The 22,680-nt window shown below is 48.0% G+C and overlaps 8 protein-coding genes across 8 annotated transcripts; 5 read left to right on the top strand and 3 right to left on the bottom strand.

Annotated features, from left to right (window-relative positions):
- Positions 1-6,125: 6,125 nt before the first annotated feature.
- On the top strand, positions 6,126-7,651 carry SODALDRAFT_355366 (hypothetical protein; the record flags this gene model as incomplete). Its single annotated transcript, XM_028613808.1, has 7 exons — positions 6,126-6,245; positions 6,319-6,358; positions 6,462-6,500; positions 6,581-6,736; positions 6,863-6,981; positions 7,060-7,134; positions 7,352-7,651. 7 exons carry the CDS (start codon positions 6,126-6,128, stop codon positions 7,649-7,651), a joined length of 849 nt encoding a protein of 282 aa, XP_028470977.1.
- Positions 7,544-8,392, top strand: SODALDRAFT_32376 (hypothetical protein). Its single transcript, XM_028609830.1, has one exon. It carries the CDS (start codon positions 7,761-7,763, stop codon positions 8,292-8,294), a length of 534 nt encoding a protein of 177 aa, XP_028470976.1. The 5' UTR covers positions 7,544-7,760; the 3' UTR covers positions 8,295-8,392.
- Positions 8,393-8,424: 32 nt separating this feature from the next.
- On the top strand, positions 8,425-10,273 carry SODALDRAFT_327344 (Las1-domain-containing protein). Its single transcript, XM_028610412.1, has 2 exons — positions 8,425-9,002; positions 9,530-10,273. Exons 1-2 carry the CDS (start codon positions 8,644-8,646, stop codon positions 10,179-10,181), a joined length of 1,011 nt encoding a protein of 336 aa, XP_028470975.1. The 5' UTR covers positions 8,425-8,643; the 3' UTR covers positions 10,182-10,273.
- Positions 10,274-10,571: 298 nt separating this feature from the next.
- On the top strand, positions 10,572-12,629 carry SODALDRAFT_327341 (hydroxyacylglutathione hydrolase). The gene is made up of 10 exons (XM_028610411.1): positions 10,572-10,676; positions 10,768-10,810; positions 10,894-10,981; positions 11,063-11,134; positions 11,209-11,242; positions 11,323-11,536; positions 11,682-11,773; positions 11,909-12,043; positions 12,148-12,174; positions 12,254-12,629. Exons 1-10 carry the CDS (start codon positions 10,614-10,616, stop codon positions 12,338-12,340), a joined length of 855 nt encoding a protein of 284 aa, XP_028470974.1. The 5' UTR covers positions 10,572-10,613; the 3' UTR covers positions 12,341-12,629.
- Positions 12,473-13,122, bottom strand: SODALDRAFT_32427 (hypothetical protein). Its single transcript, XM_028609867.1, has one exon. The coding sequence runs from the start codon at positions 13,038-13,040 to the stop codon at positions 12,714-12,716; it is 327 nt and encodes a 108-aa protein (XP_028470973.1). The 5' UTR covers positions 13,041-13,122; the 3' UTR covers positions 12,473-12,713.
- Positions 13,123-13,660: 538 nt separating this feature from the next.
- Positions 13,661-15,152, top strand: SODALDRAFT_327339 (hypothetical protein). The gene is made up of 2 exons (XM_028610410.1): positions 13,661-13,840; positions 13,933-15,152. The coding sequence occupies exons 1-2, from the start codon at positions 13,838-13,840 to the stop codon at positions 14,656-14,658; spliced, it is 729 nt and encodes a 242-aa protein (XP_028470972.1). The 5' UTR covers positions 13,661-13,837; the 3' UTR covers positions 14,659-15,152.
- On the bottom strand, positions 14,848-16,530 carry SODALDRAFT_327338 (translation initiation factor eIF4e). The gene is made up of 4 exons (XM_028610409.1): positions 16,451-16,530; positions 16,084-16,375; positions 15,623-15,924; positions 14,848-15,517 (listed from the first exon to the last, which is right to left on the bottom strand). The coding sequence occupies exons 2-4, from the start codon at positions 16,254-16,256 to the stop codon at positions 15,231-15,233; spliced, it is 762 nt and encodes a 253-aa protein (XP_028470971.1). The 5' UTR covers positions 16,257-16,375; positions 16,451-16,530; the 3' UTR covers positions 14,848-15,230.
- A 1,070-nt stretch (positions 16,531-17,600) lies between these two features.
- SODALDRAFT_342296 (kinesin-domain-containing protein) lies at positions 17,601-22,424 on the bottom strand. The gene is made up of 6 exons (XM_028613081.1): positions 22,121-22,424; positions 21,735-22,048; positions 20,651-21,685; positions 20,411-20,433; positions 19,749-19,970; positions 17,601-19,623 (listed from the first exon to the last, which is right to left on the bottom strand). The coding sequence occupies exons 1-6, from the start codon at positions 22,391-22,393 to the stop codon at positions 17,999-18,001; spliced, it is 3,492 nt and encodes a 1,163-aa protein (XP_028470970.1). The 5' UTR covers positions 22,394-22,424; the 3' UTR covers positions 17,601-17,998.
- Between the last annotated feature and the right edge of the window lie 256 nt (positions 22,425-22,680).

Here is a 22,680-nt window from a genome sequence, read left to right as displayed (position 1 = left end):
GGGATAACTTCTTACACGGAATTAGATCCTAATAGTAAGATTTAGCCGCGAGAAGAGGTTAAAGACCTAGAAGAATAGGAAGACGACTCTTATAATCTTAGATTTATTTAAAAATAAGAATTAAAGACTATATCTTTATAGACTTTATCCGACTCGCCGAGCACCACAAGATATTATCCTAAGGAATTAAGTTAAATAAGTAAGTATTTACTAACTACTACTTTATATTACTTATTACTTACTAAGATTAAATTCTATCTAAGGAGGAAAATATCCTAATTTTAATTTCTACTACTACATATAGTAACGGAAGACTTACCCTAGGCTCTCGCGCTATATAGGTCGATAATATCCTATATACCGCTAGAATTCCTAAGATACCTTAAATATTACCTGCTAGAGTAGCCGTTATTATCCTAGTAGATATTTTAAATAATAAGAAGAAAAATTCTTTATAGAAAATCGTATAGTATACCTTTATTTAAGGTATTTTCTTAATTACTAACCTCTTTTAGATCTAGTACGAAATAGCTCGAAAATAACTAGGTTTTCGGGCTATTAGTGCTATACTTAGAGATATACTAGTTTTCCGCTATACTTATACCTATTAAGGCGGTAAAGCTTACTAATATCTTTTAGAATTAGACTTTTATTACGAAAGTATTATACTATAGCTGTTTAATTAAATTAGTGTAAGAAGATCCGAAGTTAAGGAGTTTACTATACAGAAAAAGGCTTTAGGGTAAGTAAAACGCGTTTAGATTAAGAAGTATAGGTACTAATATTATTTTAGGTAGGTATAGGCAGTAAAAGGAAGATTCAGTAAAAGGACTATTTATATAGACCGGGAAGAAACGTGTATTCTAGTCGTGGACTTTAGTATCTACTATATAAGTATAATATTTTCGGTATTTACGTTATCTCGAATTATTTCTAATTAATTATAGCACCTTACCGACTTTTAATAATATCGTATACGGTGCTAGTCTTAGTTACTAGGCGAAATAACGCGTTATTACTTTCTCGCGATTATTCCTTCGGTCTTTTACCCTTATATAGACCTTATTAGATAGACTTTTAATCTAATAGTGCACGGAATACTAGCGAATCCTGATAAGAACTACTACTTTTTTATAATAAACCGTAGAAAACGAAGGATATATAGTATATAATTCCCGAAATTATTTAGAAACGATTCAGGAATAATTCGGAAACGATTTGGAGACTATATTTCACTTATACTCTAACTCTCTTATATAGATAAGGTGTATATCGCGGGACCTAGAGAAATCTAACGGCGAAAATACAACGTCGAATTTCGATTTTTTATACTATACGATCTTAATATAATACCGTGGATTATTATAACCTTATATAGAATATACATCTACCCTCCCCTACCGCCTTTAAAAGCCCCTTTATTAGTTATTAATAGTATTACTCGAGTACTCCCGAAAATTAATAAACCGATAACTATACTAAACGCGTTCCTTAAGTCGAGTAAACTTAGGTAATTCGTGGCAGAATTTAAAGGTAAGACGATTATAGGTATTTATACTAGCCTTACGAATACCGATTACCTTCGGTATATTATTCGTAAGTAGCAGATTATCCTCTTTCCTTAAGGCGGTTAAGGTCTTACTTTAGCTTTAGAGTAGGTAAAAGAGGTAAACTAACGAATATATATAAGTATACTACCTTATTACCTATAGTTATAGAGAAGATTCTAATAGCCTATATTAGTATATCTAGCACTTATACTAATCACGATATAACTATATAGTAATCTGCTTTTTTAAGAAATAGGTAAAATAATAAAAGTTTTCTAATATAACTTCCTTTTTCGTTAATACTAACTATAAATATATCGGCGGTATAGAGTAAACAGAAATTATTTAGGTATAGTATAGTTAAAACTCGGAAAAAGGTATATACCCGAATCGTTCCTAAATCGTTTCTAAATCGTTTCTAATATATATTAGTGCTCCCTTTAGTAAGGTGCTATATAAACTCGGAGATAATAGAGATATATCTTTATATATTTTGGTAGGTCTTCCGGATCCTTAAGGATAAGTATAGTATCCTAATTTAGTAGAAATACCTTTATAGCACGGGTCTTCTTAGGGTGACTTTAGACTAGGCTTTATTAACGATTTAAGGCTTTAGAAAATACCTTTAGGAGAGGTACTAGCTTAAAAAGCCTTAGGAAACTTAGGTAACTTACTATATAAGACTTTATATAGTTTATTTTCGGCGTGGTATTAAAAGTATTTTAGGAGGTGACCTAGAATAAGGGGAAGGATTATACTACCAAATCCTTATAAGTTTACTAGAATACTAGACTCGGGAGAATTATAATAACCTATATAATAAGATTAGCCGTGAGTTTTTCCCCGAAATTATCTAGAAATAATTCGGACACGATTCCGGTATTATTCGGAAATAATTATAGAATAATTTAGCGATAATTAGGAAACGTTTTCGGCAGGGTAACTAAAACTAACCGACTTACTAAGGAGATTCCCTAATATTATAACTAGGCTATATATAAACGCTTTCTATATATCGTTATAGGATTTTACTAAGCTGCCTTAAGTATTCCCGCTAAAGATTAGGCATTAATTACCGATAATTTAAATATAGTTAAGGTTATATATTAAGCCTTATACTTATAGACTAAGCGAAATATCTATATCCTTAAAGTAATTCATAGGTAAGTTTAGCTTAAGTTATACCGAACCTACTTAATAAGTCTATTAGATATCGCAATTATAATTAGAATCTAATTTTAAGAGATTTTACGACGCGTTCTCTTTAAGTCCTAGGATTATAGCGGAATACTAGTATAAGAGGCCGGGTAGATAACTACTTAGGTCGTAAAAGTAAGCTTTAGTATTTTATTATATATAGTAGAGGAGTTACTAACCTTATAATATTCTAGAAAGAAAACTACGTAAGACTAATACCGAATAAGAGGAGGAATTTTGTGATCGGTCGCGAAGCCGTATAGTATTAAGTAGCCGATCGATTTTAAGATTACCGCTTAACCCTCCGGAAGATTTTAGCATATTCGATTAAAACGATATAGAGTCGGATTCTTAAAGTTCTCTAGCACGAAGTATAAGGAGTGTATTATTAAGCGGAGTCCTTTTAAGACGCTTACGAAGTTAACGCCTAAATCTACGTAATCTTTATTAGCAGGCTACCCTAGGTTAGATTTAAGCTTTATAAGCTTTATTATCTTTTAAGGAGAGGTCTCTTAATATAGAGGAGCGTAGACGTAAGATAGCTTAAAAAGATTATAAATTAGAGGCTGAAATTAAGAGGCGAAGGCTTAAAAATAAGCGGCGTTATACGCTTAAGCTAAAGCGGATCGAACTAGAAAAAGAGTTATTATTACGTTTAGAATAACTAAGTTCGATAGGTAAGAAGACTTTAGTTATCGGTATCGTTATTCGTATTATTATAGTGTATTCTTAAAAAAAAAAAAGCTATATCTTATAAAAAAACGCCTTTATAAACGTCTAATTATTATCGTGAAGTCCGAAATAGTAAAACCCCGATGTAATAGAAACGTTTCTAAAGCATTTCGTAAATAACTACTTACTCCTCGTTATTAGGAGTAGTATTACGGGCCCGCGAGACCCGATAATAACGGGGAGGGGGGCGGACGGCCTTAGGGAAATCTAGTAAAATAAATATTAGTCTATTAATTCTTATTTTATAAAGAGTAGTAAACTTACCCGAGACTATTTTACTATCCGCTATATTATTATAGCGATACTTAGCCTAGACTATATAAAGATAATCGTAATAAGGGGGGGGCAGCCTATAAAATAGATACTATTAGTAAAAGATACTAATAGAAAAATATAGTAGAATATACTACGACCGATAAAGTTCTACTCTATACACGCCTAGTAACGTTCCTCCGAGCTCTAGCCGAAAAGATCTATTTTTATATAAAGGATATCGGGCTAGTAAAATAGATATATTAGCACGCGTTTCTAAATAGGTTCGGAATCGTTTCTAAAATAGTCCTTATATTTCCTTTATTATTTCGCGGAATATTACGAAGATATATATCTTTAGCCACCGCTTTAGCCTTATAAGGAGTATTAAGCTAACCGTTAATACTAAGAGTAAGGTTTTATATCGATTAGTAATATTAAGCGGTACGGGTATTATTACGAGCGTTAAGGGAGCCCGAAGCACTTAGAGCGGCCTGTGTATAGTGTGTCTTATAGATATATCTCTTTAGTGCACTAATATCAGGTGCCTGCAGCAGTGGTCACAATGGGTCCCCAGTGTGAACCCAGAGGGGTCCAGGTGTGCCTAGTCCGAGACCCCTCGAGGCACAAACAAAGCAAGTCATCACACAGCAAACAGAATAGTCCCTCGAAGCAAACAAGGCAGCCCTCGAGGAAGCAAACAAGCAGCCCTTAAGGAGTAGAGCGTAGTCTTAAGGAGCGAGGGAGCCTCCCCCTTTAAAGGGGAGGCCAGCGATTAATCTGACTCTTTGGCTACACCCACGTTCTGACCCTATTATGATCCTATCGTGATCACACCTGGTTCCTTGCGTGACCCTACCTTTTCACTCTTTACGACTACCCATTTGACAACTAATCGAGGAAAATTTAGAGCGCTATATAGAATAAATCAGTTAAAGCCTTATCGCTATTTCGTGAATAGGAAGATACTTATATTAAAGTAGAGCTCACCGTCTTCTTCTATAAAGCGGTAGTATATCTCTCCCGCTACTAGGATAACCTTATTAGTCTTATAGAAGTATTAGTAAACTATAGTGTATTAGATTAACGAGTATACTTACACCGTCCGTCTTAAATTCTAGTAGATTTCTAAGATATTTATTACTATCTTCCCTATTTATATACTATTAGTATACCTCTGTATCTTTATAGTTAGAGGGTATTATCGCGAATTCTATAGGAGAAATTTTAAAGAGGGTTAGAAAGGTTTCTAAAACGTTTCCTAATCGTTCCCGAATCGTTCCCGAATCGTTCCCGAATCGTTTCTAACACGGTTAGAGACGTAAAATACTAAAGAATCGATCCTAATAAGAAACTATACCTAAAGATAACGAGGAAGATAAATAAATTAATATAGTTAATAAAAAAAGTATTAATAGAGGGTAATAGTAATAGTATAAAAACACTCTCTATGAAAATATAGAGTGGTGGTGAAAGGAAAGAGATACAATAACGTTAACGCTATGAAAAAGAGGGGAATAACACGTTAACGTGTTACGACGCGACTCGTAAAGACTAGAGAAACGTTTCCCCTATACCGTTATTCCGGTATTCTACTATTCCTCTATTCGACTAATTAAAGCTTAGCCCCACACCTACCCTTAGCTTAACTTTTCCTAGCCACCCCCCTACACCTACCCTTAGCTTAGCCTCGTGGTTGGATATCAGTTTATATGTAGTCTCGTAACAAAGCGCACTATTATTATAAGACAGCGCTTGTTTTCCTCCTCCTTTTTCGTACCTCGAATGAATGATATATATAAAGGGAAGGATTAGGGCGTCCGGATATTTTAATATCGAGCCCGTAAAAATAGAGTTATGATACTATATATTCCTTTACTTATAAACACTATAATAAAGCGAGACTATATTAAGTTCGGATATATATAGTTATATTTATTAATTAAACTGTCTTTATTACCGCCTCCTATAATAGAATAAATAACTCTGTTAATACGTACCTAGGTATTACGAAGTATAAGCCCGGAACTATAGCTTTACGTAGGAGCTATTAGATCTACGAATTATGGAATATATTATAGAAAAATTACTCGCTTAAGTACTTATTATACCTTGTTTTACCTTAGACCTAGTATATTTAATAAATATAACGATATTTACCTACTCCTACTAAGACCTCGCTTTAGTACTATAATATAGGCAGTTTGCAAGTAAAGGAATATATATCCATCATAACTCCACTTTTATGGGCTTGATATTAAAACGTCCCGGTGCCCTAATCCTTCCCTATATACAACGACAGAGTCTAGAGCCTTGTTCCTTGCTCGTTTCGAGGGTTATACCTAAGGTACGAAGTACATTGCGTATTCTCAGAGCAGATTAATCAATTCGAAGATGTTCCAAAGGGTGCTAAACGGGACCCTAAAAATAAGCGAGAAAGAGCCGCCAGGTGGCACCCCTGTCGTCCATGCGCATAAGAGGGACCACGACTCCACGGCCCCGTCGGGTGTGAAAGTATGTTGTATGAGCGAAAACTTACTTCGTAGTGCAGGAAATCTACCGCCTTCTATTGGCTGATAAGTTCCAGCGGGATGAACGGTTCTTGGCCCCGCCCCCGCCGTTCTCATGTGCAAGCTTGAATTTGAACCAGCCCTGTCGACTCGGGTAGGAGGACCACTATTAAGGTGGAGTAGGTGACAGTTTTACCTGTGACTTCAGAGTGGGGTTTAGCTAGTGCAGTCGACACGGTCGCGGCTGGACACTTGCAATGTGTGCGGTCGCCCATTCCTTCCTCGGTGCGCATTGACCATCAGGCCACCCTAGTTCACTGCAACCAGAAATTTTGTTAGTGCCCTCCTTCCTGGGCGAGAACAAGACGAACAACAGGACCACCATATCCGTCAAATCTCCATGTTACCATTTAGCCGTCCGTCCAACAGTCCAGCGGCCCAGCACCACCTCCCCTGTAAGCAAGCCAACAAACAAGCGTCCTCGTACTGAATACCGTATGTAAGTTTTTATACCCCGCAAAAGAGGGGCGGCGGGGGGAGACGTTCATGTTTTTTTTGTGACCTGTGACGAAAACGCCCACGCTCCCCGTAATCGCCCTTCGCTGAAGTTCGTGTCTCGAGAATTCGTCGGGTTTCTGGGGCTTTGCGGAATCTTTCTGTTAGCCCAGCCCAGGAAGAGCACGGGATCTAAATCCTTGTCACGACGGCAGGATCAGGGGGAAAGGGCTTCCACGTACAACGTACATAGGGACGCATCAACGGGCAAAACCCGTCCACCCACTTTGAATACTACCTCGGAGTCACGACGTTCTCGGTAGCCATACGCCTCTACGACCTGCGAACTTCTTGATATCCCGGCCGAGATTGGCGTACAGCCTCAGCGCCGCGCATGTGTTCGTTCTCATGGCCCACTGCCAAATTAATAGTCCCTGTTTTGACGTCTTCTTTCGTGTACGTACCTCCAGAGGATCCCCGAGCCGGCTTACAGAGTAGGTACTTCGTAGTTACGAATTCCATTATAAGGTAAGGTACTTCAAGACACACCATAATCCCCAACGCCACCGCCTTTCGCCGAAAGTCGCTGCCGGGGTTGGCCCCACACTCAAATAGGTACATTCTCGTACCCTCCACGTGGCAGTGCTTCGGCGAACCCACTACAGTGAGAAAAGCGCTTCACATGCCAACGAAGACGTCGACGGGGAGGCCGGCGAGAACGCCGTCTTCCGTGTCTGCTGTGCTGCCGACTTCGCAACAATCCGCTCGGCTCTGGATTTCTCTGGCTACGCCTCCAAGCCTAATCATCCCACATCAGAAACTTGGTCATATACGCGGCACGGCGGGACATTACGCACCGGGGCGGCCAGGACAAGGTTGAACGAGCAGTGGATCGCCAGTGCCTCTGAAGTTTAGGCGCTCGGCAGCACACTATCCTTGACACTGGTATTTTCACTCTGGGAATTTGCTACGAACTACGAAGTACATAACGTCGGTCAGAATTACGGAGAGCTCCACCGTGAACATGGGCGAGAACACAGTCACATGGAGTAGAACTATTCCTTCCAAGTATTGCCAGGAGTGCAAAGTACACTACGTCGACTTAAACAATGAGGTAGAGCTGCAGGCCTGTAAGATGGAATACGCTCTCTGGCACCGGGGGGTTAGCCCTAGTGTTGGTACTGTGGCTCAAGTGTTTCCACGGAGTTCAAAGGCCAGAAGCTTCTCCATGAAACAGCAACATGAAGTCATGTCAGCACCTATCGAATTATCTGATGGTCGTATTTTGTCATGCCCGGACGTTTTTAGAAAGGGTAAGGGTAAACACGACTCGCCCGGAAAACGGCGTTGCACTATTACGGCGATGACTTCAAGCTATTTTGATTCAAGTCAAGTCGGAGGTCATTCCATTTGGAAGAAACTAAATAAATATCCCCGTGGCCTTTCGCGTGGGCACGGACTTATTCGATTGGAAACCCTCCACGAAAAGAGGGGGGGGAAAACCCAGATGGCGCGTCCACGAAGCATTGGGATTTTACTAAGTGAAATGTCAACGTGAGAATCCAAGGGGGTTGGTTTGAAGTTACGGATTAGCAAGGTCAAGTCACGTGACCTTCATTTGAACGGCTGAGTGAAGATTCTCTTTCCACCTATTTACCGTGACGACTTGATGAATTCGACTTACGAATCATCTCGACACCCGGAGTTCCGATTGAGTCGTTTCAAGGCTTCTGCGGTCATATCTTTCTCTTCCAACGGCCGCGACCGCTTCGGGCCCACCGTGGTGGACATACTCTGGAATTTGGTCAGTTGTTGCTCAAACTGCTGCGGAGTGGTGTCTACTACGTGCACCCGTCACCGCCATATTTTCCCTGGACACGAGGAGAGAAAAAGGAGAAAAAAAAAGGATGGTCCAGTACATCTTGACTCCGTGGCGCGACCGTCGCGAGCTTCTTGACGTCAGGCGCCAGTTCTACGCGGCTGAAGTCTCGGCACTTTCAACTACCGATGCCGGCGACTCTGGCGTTCTCTCGACAACAACGGCGTCGTCGTCACTTCATGCCAGCGCAGACACCGTCGCGAATGCAGAAAAGCAACAGGCGAGGCACGATGCCGTGGCCCGTGTATCTATGTGGATGCAGCGCGGGGCGTGCCCTCACCTAGTCGAATCGACGGCGCTGCTGACCGCGGCCATTCTGAGCGATGCTGCATCTGGGAGTACAGGGACCTACGCTGCGCGAGCTGCGTATGCTGCAGCGTTTAGTCGGTATGTGATGAGACGCTTGTCCTTTTCTTCTTCTTCTTTTTTCCTTCTTTTTTCCCTTTTCCCCCTTCTACCCTCCCTCCGTTGCTCTGATTTCCTTTTCCCCGGGCTTCTCTCCCTTTTCCTTTTCAACATAACTCGTCACCTGTTCATTTTTGCCTCGATGCCTTTCTATGGACGCAGGGCCTCATTAGTGGTGTGGTTTGAGACTTGTCGCAGACTCCAAGCCTCCATGAACCAAGGTCATATAGACATCAAGGGCTGAAGGGGTACCCGCATTTAGTGACATGATCAAGCCGCCTGTGATAGAGGCATCGATCTGTGGTCAGCGTTTGCTGGTGTCTCAGCTCAGTGATCTTGGCGTCTCTTTGGACATCTCGATTTCTTGCTTCGCATCTCCTTGTCCAAACCCGCGTGGCTCAAGTTGTACGGGTGCCTCCCTTCCCAGGTTCATGTTATTAGCGCTCCATCATCGGCCTTTATCCCTCGTCCCGGAACCCTGAGGAAGCCCACTGACTTTGCCGCAAAAGATTTGTCACTGGCCTCCTAGATGGCCATCAAGACAAGCAGCGTAAGATGAGTATGTACGCAGTGGCCAAGACAATCGGTTTGCCCGCCACCTTCGTGGAACTGCGGCACCAGGCCACCCACGAGCAGCTGCCGTCGCTAGCCAAGCTGCGGTCCGCGTCACGTAGGGCGTTGGCGTGGATATGGGACTACTACTGGCGGCATCTGACGGAACGGCAGAACGACGGAGGGGCGGGCGGAGACGATGAGGGTTGCCGAACCGCCATTCTCAAGTACCTGGACGAGGGAGGTGAAGATCGGGGAGAACTGCGTGCAATGGTCAAGAAATGGGGTGATATTCGCGTGCTGGAGTCGCTAGAGGGTATCGCTGACGCGCCTCCCTCCAACGCCGTCCTGCTTAGCGCTCTTCGGTTGTCAAGAGAGCTACTACAGGGTGGCTTGATGGAGGAGTTGAGCCGGGCTATCAAGGACGCTGAGAAGGCGAAGCTGGAAATGCAGCGATTGCGACAGGAGTTCGACGATGCGTCCCGTTTGGAGACTGGGGAGAGAAAGGGCCGATCATTGTCGTCCTCGACAGTAATATGGGCTGAGAAGGACACAGGTTGGTCACGATATGAGGGAGTGTGGAGGCCGAAGCCAATTGGAATGGTATAGAGAATTATATCACCAATGAGAGATACCCTTGGGACGACCTACTCCGTAAGAGGTGAATGTGAATATTCCTTCATGTTGCTTCTCTCTACCGGGTATCCATTCTCTTACCCATGCGGCTTTTGAGGTTCTCATATTTTGATATCCACACAACGTATGAGTAAACTTTTGTGGTTTATGTATCACGTGCAATTCCTCATGGGTGGACTCTCCCAAGGTGGATGATCTCCCTCCGATTCTCTTACTATACCGTTGTACGCTGTACTTATGGATACGCTACGCCATGCATCTGGCCTCGACTTGCCTCACGGGATTTGTAATCGCGTCATCGTTTAAGGCCAACGGTTTGTATGTACCTTAATATAATTCAAAAACCACCCACTTCCCCGCCATCACGAATTTGCCGTTTGTCCCGCTTGGCTGCCCTCGCCTTTCATGTATAGGCTCCTGTTTCGACGACCATCTCTGACCCGAAACTTTGGCGCCATTACGGCCACGGTATGTTTATTGTGTTCGCGTTGCTCTGGCCGCCAGAGGTCGAGTTGGATCGAAAGGGTAACTAGACTACGGGGTATTAATTCAATGACAGTTCACGTCCACCAACGCCATGCATATCCAGTCGATTCCTATGTGTATGCAGCTCTTCGCCGTTTCTCACTTTGGCGTTGGCCTCGGAAAATTAACGAACCGGCTGACAAGTTGTGATATGCCGCAGGGGTGGGTAGTGGTAATAACTACGCCTACCTGGTACGAGACGAGAAGACCAAAGACGCCGTCATTATCGACCCTGCTAACCCCCCAGAGTATGCCCTGTCCCCCCTGCCCTCTGCCATCGACATTGTAGAAAACACCCTTACGTGTTGACGCCGTTTCTTGTGCCGAAGAGTTGCTCCCGTCCTCAAGAGTGCCATGGAGGCGGGCGAGATTAATCTGACAGCCATCGTGAACACACACCAGTTCGTACAGCCTTTACCTACGCCGTGTCTCTTCTCTGTTCTGTTCAGAACACCTCACTTACACGTCCACACAGCCATTGGGATCATGCAGGGGGAAACAATAACCTGGTAAGACACCTGCGGTTGGCCCCTCTGGCAACAAATGATTGTTTTACATGAACTGGGCACACATATCTTACACGACATAGCTCGCAGCCCTCAAACTGGACAAGTTGCCCATCATCGGGGGAAAGGACTGCCAGGGCGTCACTGAGGCACCCGCACACGGCTCCACCTTCAACATTGGCAGTATCTCTGTCAAGGCACTACACACGCCCTGTCACACCCAGGACAGCATCTGCTGGTTCATGCAAGACGGCGACGACAAGGTTGTCTTCACGGGAGACACCCTCTTCATCAGCGGTGAGTCCTCTTTTGTCCTTTCCTTTACCTTTCTGTTTGCACCGACGGTTTTCTGAACCGTATGGTGTGGAGATGTATGAGCTGATTGCACACGGAAAGTACCCGGTCTGTCTGTGACTGACGAGCGAGGTTTGGTCGCCTTCAGGATGTGGCAGGTTCTTCGAGGGTGATGCCGAAGAAATGCACAAGGCATTGAACGAAACGCTTGCATCCTTGCCTGACGATACGGTCGTCTACGTAAGTTTCGAACCGCTTCACAAGCACCCGAATAGCATGGCATGGGAGAACGAGAGCGCCGGGTCCAAGCTGTAGCCCCAGGATGCTGCTTAGATGCCGTGGGCAGTATTCGACTAACTCATGCGTCTTCTCTAGCCTGGACACGAGTACACCAAGTCTAATGTCAAGTTCACGGTATCGGTGCTGCAGAACGATGCCATCCGCAAGTTACAGGACTTCGCCGAGAACAACCGGGAGACACAAGGCAAATTCACTATCGGTGACGAGAAGGTATGAAAATTCGATAAGAGACGCATGGGGAGTATCCTTCAAAAGCGTGCCATTTTCATCTCAACCCCCTACTGACGAGTTTTGCACTACACCCGGTGAAACAGAAACACAACGTTTTCATGCGTGTTAATGTAAGTCATCAAACCGTCTTGTCCAATTGCTTCCGTGTGAGGGGGCTTGCGTGGTAATCCGCAACTGACGGACTGGTAGGACCCCAAAGTTCAAAAGGCGACGGGCGAGAGTGATCCCGTGTCGGTGATGGCCAAGCTGCGGGAAATGAAGAACAATCTCAAGTGAGTGAGATAGCAAGTGAGACTGAGCTACACCCGCACGTCCTCGCACAGGATCATCGCTTGTCTTGGGCTTGCAAACACGAACAAGCATGCAATTAATTAAATACGAGCTCAAAACCAAGGGGGTGTAAAATGAGCTTAAAGCTGACGGGATGGCTTCTTCCACTATGGCGTAGCCCTCCCCCGGAGGCTAAGATCTAGGATGTGTACCGTTGGTCAGTTCCGAGCGAGCGAGATAATGTGGGAGTGAGAACTAAGCAGTTGCTCGACTCAAAAGTGGGTTACAACATGGTGCCCATGGATTGAAAACAAAGTGCAAGACGGCAACTCGTGGGCCCAGTGTACGTGGTATGGAGGACCAGACAGACACACCCGGACTAGCTGTGTGCTACGTTGAATAAATACCAACACTTTGGCATCAAGATGCATGTGAAGAGAACGGAGACAAGGAAGAAATCTCGAGACCAAACTCCAGACACACAGCGAAACAAGAGTACACAAAAAGGCGAAGTCAAAATCATGTCCCGACAAGCACCACCACCCGACCACCGATAATCAAAGATAGGGTGGAACAGCCGAAAGAGCTCGCGGACTGCACGACGTAATGAAACGACAAATGCAGCGGTTTTTAATCTTGCTTCAGTGTCCACACTTGCGCGCTGTAGGTAACAGAGGCGGCAAGCTCTAGCTATTTGAAGAAGCATTGGAGGGAATCCTGGATTGCGTTCCAGGACGAATGGTGGTTACGGCCGTCTTGATTAACGTACGAATCCAGACCGAGGGCATTCGAAGTATTCGCCCAAGTAGTCATTCTCATACAAATACTGTAATATTGCAATGTAAGACCTTCTTCCCGAGTGCTTTGGCGTCAGTTGCTTTCTTTCGAGTGGTCAACTTTTGAGCATTGATCCACGGCGACAAACTCCCCGAGACAACTCGGGAGATAGTCAGCAGATAAAAGGCATGGCAGCAAAGAGATACCCAATAATAATAGGTATAAACTCTGCCGCGATTCCGGATTTCGTTGGGAGTTGGTGTGAGGATAGACAGGAAACTGAAAGAGAATTCAGGGGAAAAGAAGAGGGAAATTTTCGGCGGACATCATATGTATGCCTGGAACATACTGTACGAATAGTAAGCGAGATGCACGGCGTTCCAGTAAACACCCATGCACTTTGTAGTACAATTGCTCCGTGTTTGTACTGTATCGAAGATGCCTTAGTCACCGGACTCCTCATCACTTATCGGATCAATCAATCCCGAATCTACCTTAGGTAGGTAGGTACCTACACGCTCCTGCGTCTCGACACGATTGTGCTTCTACATGTAATTAATGTCTTCGGCATTGGCTTGCCTGCTCTCTCAGGCCAACAGGCGACATCCCAGTCCAACAGGCGACATCCCAGGCCAAGCAACTTGAAAAAGCAGAATCTTAAACACGACCATCACGTAACAGAAATCTTGACAGTCTTCAATAGCATCCGTCAGAACCGATCTCGATATGGTACGCAGTCCCTTGAGACTCGATCTCCGATACCCACCCCTCCGAACCTCGTCGTTTCCGACGCGTCGCATGCTAATGTCCTGTTCAACCAGCCTCCAAAACGCAGATCCGGGAAGAGCGCCTCTACATCAACAAACAAGACAACGACAGTGGCGAAGCGGCCCTCCGCGCTAGCGAAAGAGCACGGCCTAACAGGCCGCGAAGAAGCGGAGATCCACGAGGCCTTCACCCTCTTCGCGGAGCCGCAGCCCGGACACAAGCACGGCGTGATCCCGACCTCCGAAGTGCGCTCCGCCCTCATTGCCCTGGGCATCCCACCCTCGTCCCGCGCCGAGCAGGCCGAGTTCATCTCCATCCTCGACCCGGACGGCGAAGGCTACGCGCGCTACGAGGACTTCTTCGCCGTCTGCGCCCTGAAATACCACGCCCGCGTCGACGAGGACGAAGACGACGACGAGGCCTTCACGAGAGAGGTGGGGGAGGCCTTTGCGCTTTTCAGGGGCGGGCGAGGAACCGGTCGCGATTACGATGTCGGCGGGACGGATGACGATGGTGACGACGATGACGACTACGACGATATCACTGGCAGGGGCAGGGGCAAGGGCAAGGGCAAGGCGAGGGCCAGAGCAAGGGCATCCAGGGACGATGTCATCACCTTGGGCGACTTGAAGAGGGTCGCAGCCGTTCTGAAGGAGGATGTAAACGACGATGTCCTGCGTGACATGATCCTCGAGGCGAATGCCGGTGCTGGCGTGCAGGCTGGTGTGGCCAGGGAAGAGTTTGAGGATGTCATGCGCCGCGCCGGAGTCTGGAGGTGACCGGTTATCACGCTTTTTTCGCCTTTTCTTTCTTCATTTTGCTCCGTCTTGCTGCGCCCTGGTGTATCGCCACGGGGGAGCGGCGGAAGGGAAGTCCTGGTTGCTTTGCAGGGAGGGAAGTCCTGGAGTTCTGGATGATACGATACCCACGACGGATGGACATTACACTGGAGTATGGCGTCATGAAGATCTGGGGGGGGTTTTTTTTCTTCCTTTCTTCTTCTTTTGTTAGGCAACGTATCCAACGACGAAATGAATTGTGTCGTATCAAGTTAGCTAGCTGGCAACAGGCCTTCAACGGCCGAGCGAAACCTAGCACAGGACCACTTGCGGCCGTGCACCCCCATTTCCGTTGCCAACCAGATTCAGATTCCCTGTGCTCTCACGACAAGACCAGCCTAGCCCGATGTCTCCTCTAGACATAGGGCTTGTGACCACCCAGATGTTTATAATATGTTAATATGCCCAAACGCCCTTGGAAAATGCAACAAACCCGCCCTCCCCCGCCAAGGACTCTTCCGTCTTAAGCATAGATGCGCGCTTGTCCTTTCTAGGCGGGACCATCTGTCGGCTTATGTCTCTGCAGCTGCTGCGGCAACCTTTTCCTTCTCCCTTTCCTCCGCCCTCTTCTGCGAATCTAGAACGGCCTTGAGCTCCGGGGGCGGGTTAAACCCCGCATGATCTTGGTGGCGCTTGTAGAAGGCGTTCTCGGACTTGGGCCGCAGCTCGGCAGGCAACTTCTCCATGATGCAGTTCAGGATACCGTCGGTTGATTTCTTCTTGGACGAATCGCGATGCCAGACGGAGATGAGGTGCGAGTTGAAGCGGACGGAAAAGCCGACACCGCAGATCTGGTCGTCTGTGGTGTTTGATAGAGAATGTCAGTCAATCAGTCCGCCTATGCACCCTCGCGGGACCCATATGCTTAGCCGCGAGGAGAACGGGAGAAGGAAGGAGGACATACTATCGTCGAGGACGCTCTGCAACTCTTCGCCGATCGCTAGCAGCTGAACGTGATTCCAGACGTCGCGACCAATGGCCTTGGGGACTCGAAATGTCCAGGCACCGCCGTTGATGTTCCGGCGGTCTTCCCAGACGGGCCTAAAACCCTGCTTAAAGAGGTAGATGGACTCGCGGGTCTTGATCTGCTCAACGGGGGTGTTGTTGTTGTACTTCCAGAAATCCTGGACTGATTCGATCTGGGTGCCGAGCCGTTCCAATTCGACCTTGTAGTCCTCTTCACTTGTTTTCTGGTCTTTCGACTGCCTGTAAGGCAAAGGGGGGGAATGTCAGCATTCAGGCTTGAACACTTGGTACCCCCATGAAAGTCACAAGGAGGGGGGATTCGTAGGTCCTTGTAGGTACGGCGTGGGTGGCTATAACGGCGTCTCAAGAAACGCACTGGTTGCGAAAGGATCAACTCACTTGTCGAAATAGACATTCCAATAATGTTGAGTAGGAAGAGGCCGCATGGCCTTCAGGAAGTTGCGCTTTGCATCGTCGCGTTGTTCGGCCGGCGAGCCGACGCTCGAATTGGGATCGGAGCTCTGGGACAGGCCTGAGAGGTCCCTGGTGAACAAAGATGGCCTAGCAGCCATGGCGGGAGGGTCGGCCGGTTAGGTTGGCAATAGGGTCTCGGGTCTCGGGTTCGGGTTCGGGTTCGGGTTCAAGATCAACGGTCGAGAAGACACCGGCAAAACCTGCGAGGAAACGTTTTCTGGATGAAGGTGTAAGCTGATGGGGGAAGCTGGACAACGACGAGGATATCTCTAGGCCTTGCGCTTTGTCGCACCTTGGTTGGGATGATGATGTTGGTGGGATGTAAGGGGAGAAAGAAAACTAAGGTACCTTAGTAGATGCACAACGTACACAATGCACCCGTACAACTGTACTCTCAACCTAAAGTCGACCTGCAGCTTACAGATACCTTACTAGTCTACCTATAATAGACCATCTTCGTCCGCCTATGGTAGGTAGGTAAGGTACGTAGGTATATGTGCGACGATACGAGGGACGAGACTCAGCTTCCTTCACTGCGACAGGGGCCCCGCATAACAGTGAAGACCTGCCCCTGAAGGTGGGGGGTGTCCGACCCCTTATTCGAAGGGGACACGAGACCGAGTAGGAAGTATTCGTAGCATCCACAAGCATCCACAAGAGAGAGAGAAGAGGGGTGTGGAGGGGTTAGGAGGGGTTGGTTGGACATGGACGAAGCTTGGGGGAAGGGAAGCTGAACAGCGACCACTGCTTTGTCGCGGCGCTCGGTGCTCCTGCTTCCACTAACATGTACATATCTGGCTTAGGGTCATCACCTCTATTGCTCTATTGTCCAATCCCCAAGGGCCAGAGGACAAAGACAACGAGTGTACTCGTACAGTACGAAAAACATGATGATTATCATAATACATATATATATATATATATATATATTGAAGAAGAAGAAAAAATAGAAGGCGGCTATTTCTTTGCAGCATATTGCCCGTCAATTCCAATTCTATCGTCTTTCTCGATCAAATCGGACGAAAAAGGGGAGCTCGACAATCATCCGATCTTTCCAAGGGACAGCCCCTAACCCCAGATGAGTCCGCCACTGGCGCCCTTGCGCCCCGCCCCTTCCCCTGGAAGATCAGCCACCTCAGTGAGGTACAAGCATTGTCATTGGACCCCTTTAAAGACTTGGAGGAAGCTTGGCGGAAACCCAGGCATTGAGGGCCGTTTCATGTCAGATGTGAACGATTCGTTTCTGTACCCGTCCTCCCGTATCCTCAGCTTGAAACGCGACCAAAGAACAGGGACCGTGATGGGCGAAATGTTACCTACCTTACCGTAGATACCTTAGGTATGAATAAAAAGGTACAGTACCAACCTGGAAGTCAACGAGCTACGGTGTCCCATTTGAGAATGCTACCTGTAGTCACTCGGAAAACCACCCTTAACCTATCCGTATGTATGTCCATACAAAGTAAAACGACCATCCGGGCACAAATAGCTAGGAAGCTTCAATTTTAACCGGATACCTATATCCCTTACGTTGTTAATAATAGCAATCTCTTGTCGCCGCATAAGGTAGGAGGAGGCCGTCGTGGCTCATCCAAAATGAAAGTCCTAGTGTGTGTCCTTCGTACATCCTTATTCATGTGTCGTTCCAGCCAACAAGTTCCCAACTGCTCCTGTACAGACCAAATAAATAAATAAGAAAAAATAAGAAAAAGAAAGAAAAAACCCGAAAAAAAGAAACGAACTCCAGATAACACCGCGCTACTGAACCTTATACTCTGGCATCATGGCCTGTCCACTCTCATTATTTTTCTTCTTCTTTCGGACCCCGCCTTGCTCTCTTTTAGATGTTGAATCCCCCCCCCAAGGGTTGCCTCGTATCAGAATCGGTCGCCCACCTTCCCATGTCGTCTCCAATCTTTCTCCTAAACATTCCGAGGTCCTTGAGCAGGTCCTTCATGTAGTCCTCCATGTCATCGTCCCCTCCAGGGTCCGAAGCACATGCCGTGCTGTCCGAGTCTCCGTCATACGACGCCGTATCGTCCTCGTCCTCATTTCCCTCGCCGTTGCCACCTTCCATCTGGCACTTGTCGCCCGGCTCCGGGGACGTCACCTTCACCGGCGGGATCGGGTTTTTGAGGCTGTCCAGTGCCAGCTTGAGGTGCAGCCGGAGCGCTTCATTCTCCGTCTGCAGGCTCCGGATCTTGCCCTCTGCGACGAGGGTTCGCTCCTCCATCATGCGCTGCATGGCCGCCACGCTCTTCTGGTATTCCTCCAGCTTCTCCTCCTGGTCCTTGGTCGAGTCTTTCTCCCGCCGTCGCGATTCCGACACCGACAGCTGCAGCATGCGGATTTCGTCCGCCATGGCCTCGATCTGCGCGTCGCGCTGGGCCGCTGACACGTGGTCCTGGTTGACCACAGCACGCGTGCGGATTCTCTTGGCCTGGTCGGCGTAGCGGAGAGTCGACAGTGTCTCCTCGTAGTCGGAGGGGGCGATGCACGCGATCATGGCCGTCTTGCTGTTGCCACCCAGCGAGTCCTTGAGGAGCCACGTCAGGATCGAGTCGCGGTAGGGGACCACGTCCTTGTTGCGCTTGCGCGAGTTGTGTTTGGCGTCGGCTAGCGCTCCTATCACCCGCCCGAGCGTCGTGAGCGACTTGTTGATGTTGCTGCCCTCGCGAAGCCGCTGCCCCGTGGCCTCGGTGGCCTTGGCTCGTTCGCTTCCTGCGAGATCCACCAGCCGGATGCGCGAGCTGCGTTCCGTCGTCTCGTCCGTATCCATGTCGTGCTGGATCTGTTTGAGCATGATGGTGAACACCGCGTGGCTGCGGCTGCTTGTATCATTCATCTTGGTGCTTGCCGTGGTGCGCGAGGCGTCGCCCGCTTTCATGTACCGCAAGATCTCGTTGAGGTTACGGACGGGCACCTCGGTCAGATCCTTCACATAGGGTCCTTCGGTGGGCGACTCGCGAATTTTGAGGTAATAAGGTGGTTGGTTTGGCACGACGGGTACGAGCAGATCCCGCACATGTTCGTTGTATACCTCGAAGTACGAGACTCTGACATTGTACGAGATGTTGGGTGTCTCGTTCTGGGCAGCCTCGATGCGCTCGAAAAGGTCCTCACACGTGCGTGGGATGAGGCCCGGCTCTTCAGGCGTCCCCATCATGGTGTAGCTCTTGCCGGAACCGGTCTGGCCGTAGGCGAAGATGCACGTGTGGTAGCCCTCAAAGTTGTGATCGAGGAACTCCTCGCCGAGGCTGTTGTAGATATCCTCCTGAGTTGCATAGTGGTCGTCCTCCGCATTGTGACTCCAGAATGAGTTGTCGAACGTAAAGTTCTTCTCCTCAACCACCTTTCTTGATCTCGTCTTGGCGTTCGCAGGGTCAAGGTCGTCTGGTACGAGCAAAGTAGTCTGTTGGGTTATAGGGTCCATATGAATGAGGCATTGTGCACCGCGTTGGACTTCTGTACCATGGCCACCCGCCCGTCGTCAGCTTATCTTATCGTCTCTCGCAAATTTCCCTCCTATCCATAACATATCCATAACACGACTGTCACGACCCTGAAAAGGTTGACCGGGCAAGACTTACCCCTGGGCAGGAATGTCCGCACGCGAACGACCACTCGAACATTGCCTCCGCCATCCATCCTGAGGTGTGGTGGAAGTGCTCCATCGCGGGATCGCAGGGAAGGAGTCGAAGCGGAGGACCGGACGACCCGGAGTTCAGAAGGGGAGGCCGGGTTTGCGCTGGTGGGCATAAGTCGGGAGTCGAGAGCCATTTCCAACAGTGTCTCAGTGATGTCGTCGAGGACTTCACGGAGGCGTTGACGTTGGAATGCCCACATTCCCAATCCAAGCTCCCTTTCAACAAGGGTTATGTCGAGGACCCTGGTCGATGTTTACTTCCTTACCCAATCGGGAGCTGTTGGAGTGGTGGGTCGCCGTTGCCAGATCGACCAGAGAATGTGGAATGCGCTTGCCGAATCAGAGCCTGCGACAGTAGAAGTACCACGCAGCCGGCGCCAGCTGTTCGCAGGGGAAGGTAACAGGTCAATTGATCGCTTGGGAGAAAACAAGTGACTTCTCGTCGATGAGGGGGTTGCATACCTTAGGTACTTTGCTTCATTGATAATAAACAAATATTTGGCCACTTGTTTGTGAATTGAGAAAGAAGTAGGAAGTGCAACTTAGGTATTGAAGATATTCGTTGTTTCTCTACGGTTTCGCAGCGGTAGTGTAACAGGTACGTACCCAAATGTCCAGCTTCACTCTCACTTGCGAGGAAGAAACCAAGACAGCAGGCAATAATCTCACTTGCTTCACCTCAAATTTTGTCTCACGTGTTGTGCAACCCGTCCTCATTATCCGAAGGGATGCTGTGCAGGGAAGTAATCAGAACTATCTACCGCTCTGATGCCTTATGGCCGCTTCAGCCCCTTTCCCAAGAGCTCCTTGCCCAACTCCATCACCAGCATCTCTCCCGGAAACGACTTTCGTTTCGCGAGCACAGTATCCTCGGCGTCCATCGCTCTCAACAAGTCAGCCAGCTCCCCATCCAACGCCGTGCGGTGCACGAGATGTCCTAGCCCGAGAAGCATACCCTGGAGCGCTTCAGGCGACCCGTCTTCCTGTCCGATGGCCTCCAATACGGATGCGGCGAGTTCCACTTGATCACCCTCCGGTAAGTCTTCGACTGACCCTTCCCGTCGGGTCTTGCTGTTCGCCAAGGCTACGTTGAACATGAGGGATGCCGCTGCTACCCTGACGCTGCTGTGGCTGTCATCCAAGAAACTAGACGAGATCAACTGGATAATAGGGGTTCTGACGATGTCGTTTCGGAGTATCTCGTCGGCATACAGGGGAGACGAGAACAGGTTGCAGGCCATCTGCAATGTCACTAGACGCAGCGCGTAGGGACAGTCCTTGCTGCCATTGACCGTGTCGAGCAAGGAAATGACAGCCGCATGTCCCTTCTCCTCAGCATAGAAACCACTTATCCGTGGGTCGAGGAGGGCACATCGGAAGAGGTCAACTACCGCAAATGACCCCTCCGGGGGAGCCGAGGCGACAGCTTTCTGTAGCAAGGCGGCAAGCTGGTTCATATCGGGCAACACTGCCTCGGTCGGCCCTTGCTGTGCGTGCACCTGGACAAAGTGTTTGAGCGCCTGAACACCCGGCTCTTGTGCCATGTCTCCCATTTTCGCTAGAAGCTTCTGCATCGGCGGCACTCTTGAGAACAGAACTGGCTTGATGGTAGGGTTCGAGAAGCTCGGCAGGTTTAGCAGCTCGTGAGGATGCCGCGGCCATGCCATCTGAACTAGGAGCTGGACGTTGCCGCGAAGGGCGGCCGGATCTGCTCCACTCCATTGGTTCTCCTTTTCACCACGCAGAAAAGTTATGAACGTCGGCGTTGCCCGTATTGAGAACCGATTGCCTACATCCAGAGCATGGGAAACGTCGACCTTGATGAGGACAGCCTTGCCTGCTGTCTCGGCGGCTAGCTCTTCGTATAATGGATATAGTGCCCTGCATGGTGGGCAGGTCGCAGAGGTGAAAAAATATCACTGCAAAAGACCTCTTGGCAGGTTTGAGAGCTGCATCTAGCTCTCTTATGTTGCTGACTGTTCTCACAGTAGATGCCAGCTGTGGTTGAGAGGTTGACGTGCCGTTTGCTGTGACGGTACCGTTTTGCCGGATCCCGAGAATCGACCCGTTCTGCCTGGCGGCGCTAATGGTCTGGTTGAGTTGGGGCATGAGCATTCTGCCCATCGGAGAGTCCAAGACAGCTCGCGGCATATTGATGATATGGTCTGGTATTCCCCTCCCAATCAGAAACTTGGCCAACGAATCGGAGAAATTGTTGCAGTTGTGCGTCCACAAGTCATATCGCTGGTATGCGTGAGCTACGTGTTCATATTTGATGGTAAGACAAGATAATCAAGGGAGTGCGCCACGACATACCTCTGCTGTGAAGATGGGCCGCAGCGAGTCTAGATATTCCATAATGACGTCCATGGGCAGCTCTGTATCTCCGAGCGGTATTCTTTCCATTGGTTGTCCGAGATGAGAGGACCCAGGTGTAATGGCAATTATGCCGCCATCATACACGTACTCAAGTCCGTTCAGCAGAATCGAGGCGTGGTAGATCGCATCGAGCCGGAAACCAAGGAGCCCTTCAGACAGCTGTCGTGCGAGCCCCTGGGAGAGATCGTACACGAGCACTTGGACCTCCATGATGGGAGGGAGATATTCGCTAGCACTTCTAGCTCTTCGTCCCACGCAAGTGAGGTCTCAGGCACAGAGTGGTGATGTTCCTTAACACGCGGAGAGAGTCGGAGGAGATAAGCAAGTTGGGTATTACAATATAATAGGGCCCTGAGATCTAGTACAGTCCAGACAACAGCTCTATTTTCGTGTATGGAAGAGTACGGAACTGAAGCAAATAATACGAATACAGAAAGGTGTACCTGCTCTGTTTAGAATCCAAACCCATCGAGGCAGCAACTGACGACGACTTCCTG

Source organism: Sodiomyces alkalinus (assembly GCF_003711515.1).
Source record: "Sodiomyces alkalinus F11 unplaced genomic scaffold SODALscaffold_1, whole genome shotgun sequence".
NCBI lineage: Eukaryota > Fungi > Ascomycota > Sordariomycetes > Glomerellales > Plectosphaerellaceae > Sodiomyces > Sodiomyces alkalinus.
Note: the sequence above shows the minus strand (reverse complement) of the source record. Positions and strands in the feature narration are given on the sequence as shown.

Bases quoted from the DNA above. Each gene is read 5' to 3' on its own strand.
- SODALDRAFT_32376 (XM_028609830.1), top strand. From the start codon at position 7,761: ATGGGCGAGAACACAGTCACATGGAGTAGAACTATTCCTTCCAAGTAT.
- SODALDRAFT_327344 (XM_028610412.1), top strand. From the start codon at position 8,644: ATGGTCCAGTACATCTTGACTCCGTGGCGCGACCGTCGCGAGCTTCTT. The intron at 9,003-9,529 runs GTATGTGATGAG...TTGCCGCAAAAG, and splicing joins TATGCTGCAGCGTTTAGTCG to ATTTGTCACTGGCCTCCTAG.
- SODALDRAFT_327341 (XM_028610411.1), top strand. From the start codon at position 10,614: ATGTATAGGCTCCTGTTTCGACGACCATCTCTGACCCGAAACTTTGGC. The intron at 11,243-11,322 runs GTAAGACACCTG...TACACGACATAG, and splicing joins CAGGGGGAAACAATAACCTG to CTCGCAGCCCTCAAACTGGA. The intron at 12,175-12,253 runs GTAAGTCATCAA...ACGGACTGGTAG, and splicing joins ACGTTTTCATGCGTGTTAAT to GACCCCAAAGTTCAAAAGGC.
- SODALDRAFT_32427 (XM_028609867.1), bottom strand. From the start codon at position 13,040: ATGCTTCTTCAAATAGCTAGAGCTTGCCGCCTCTGTTACCTACAGCGC.
- SODALDRAFT_327338 (XM_028610409.1), bottom strand. From the start codon at position 16,256: ATGGCTGCTAGGCCATCTTTGTTCACCAGGGACCTCTCAGGCCTGTCC. The intron at 15,925-16,083 runs GTGAGTTGATCC...TTTGCCTTACAG, and splicing joins TGGAATGTCTATTTCGACAA to GCAGTCGAAAGACCAGAAAA. The intron at 15,518-15,622 runs GTATGTCCTCCT...CAAACACCACAG, and splicing joins GCAGAGCGTCCTCGACGATA to ACGACCAGATCTGCGGTGTC.
- SODALDRAFT_342296 (XM_028613081.1), bottom strand. From the start codon at position 22,393: ATGGAGGTCCAAGTGCTCGTGTACGATCTCTCCCAGGGGCTCGCACGA. The intron at 21,686-21,734 runs GTCTTTTGCAGT...CCCACCATGCAG, and splicing joins GCTCTCAAACCTGCCAAGAG to GGCACTATATCCATTATACG. The intron at 19,624-19,748 runs GTAAGTCTTGCC...GCCATGGTACAG, and splicing joins GCGGACATTCCTGCCCAGGG to AAGTCCAACGCGGTGCACAA.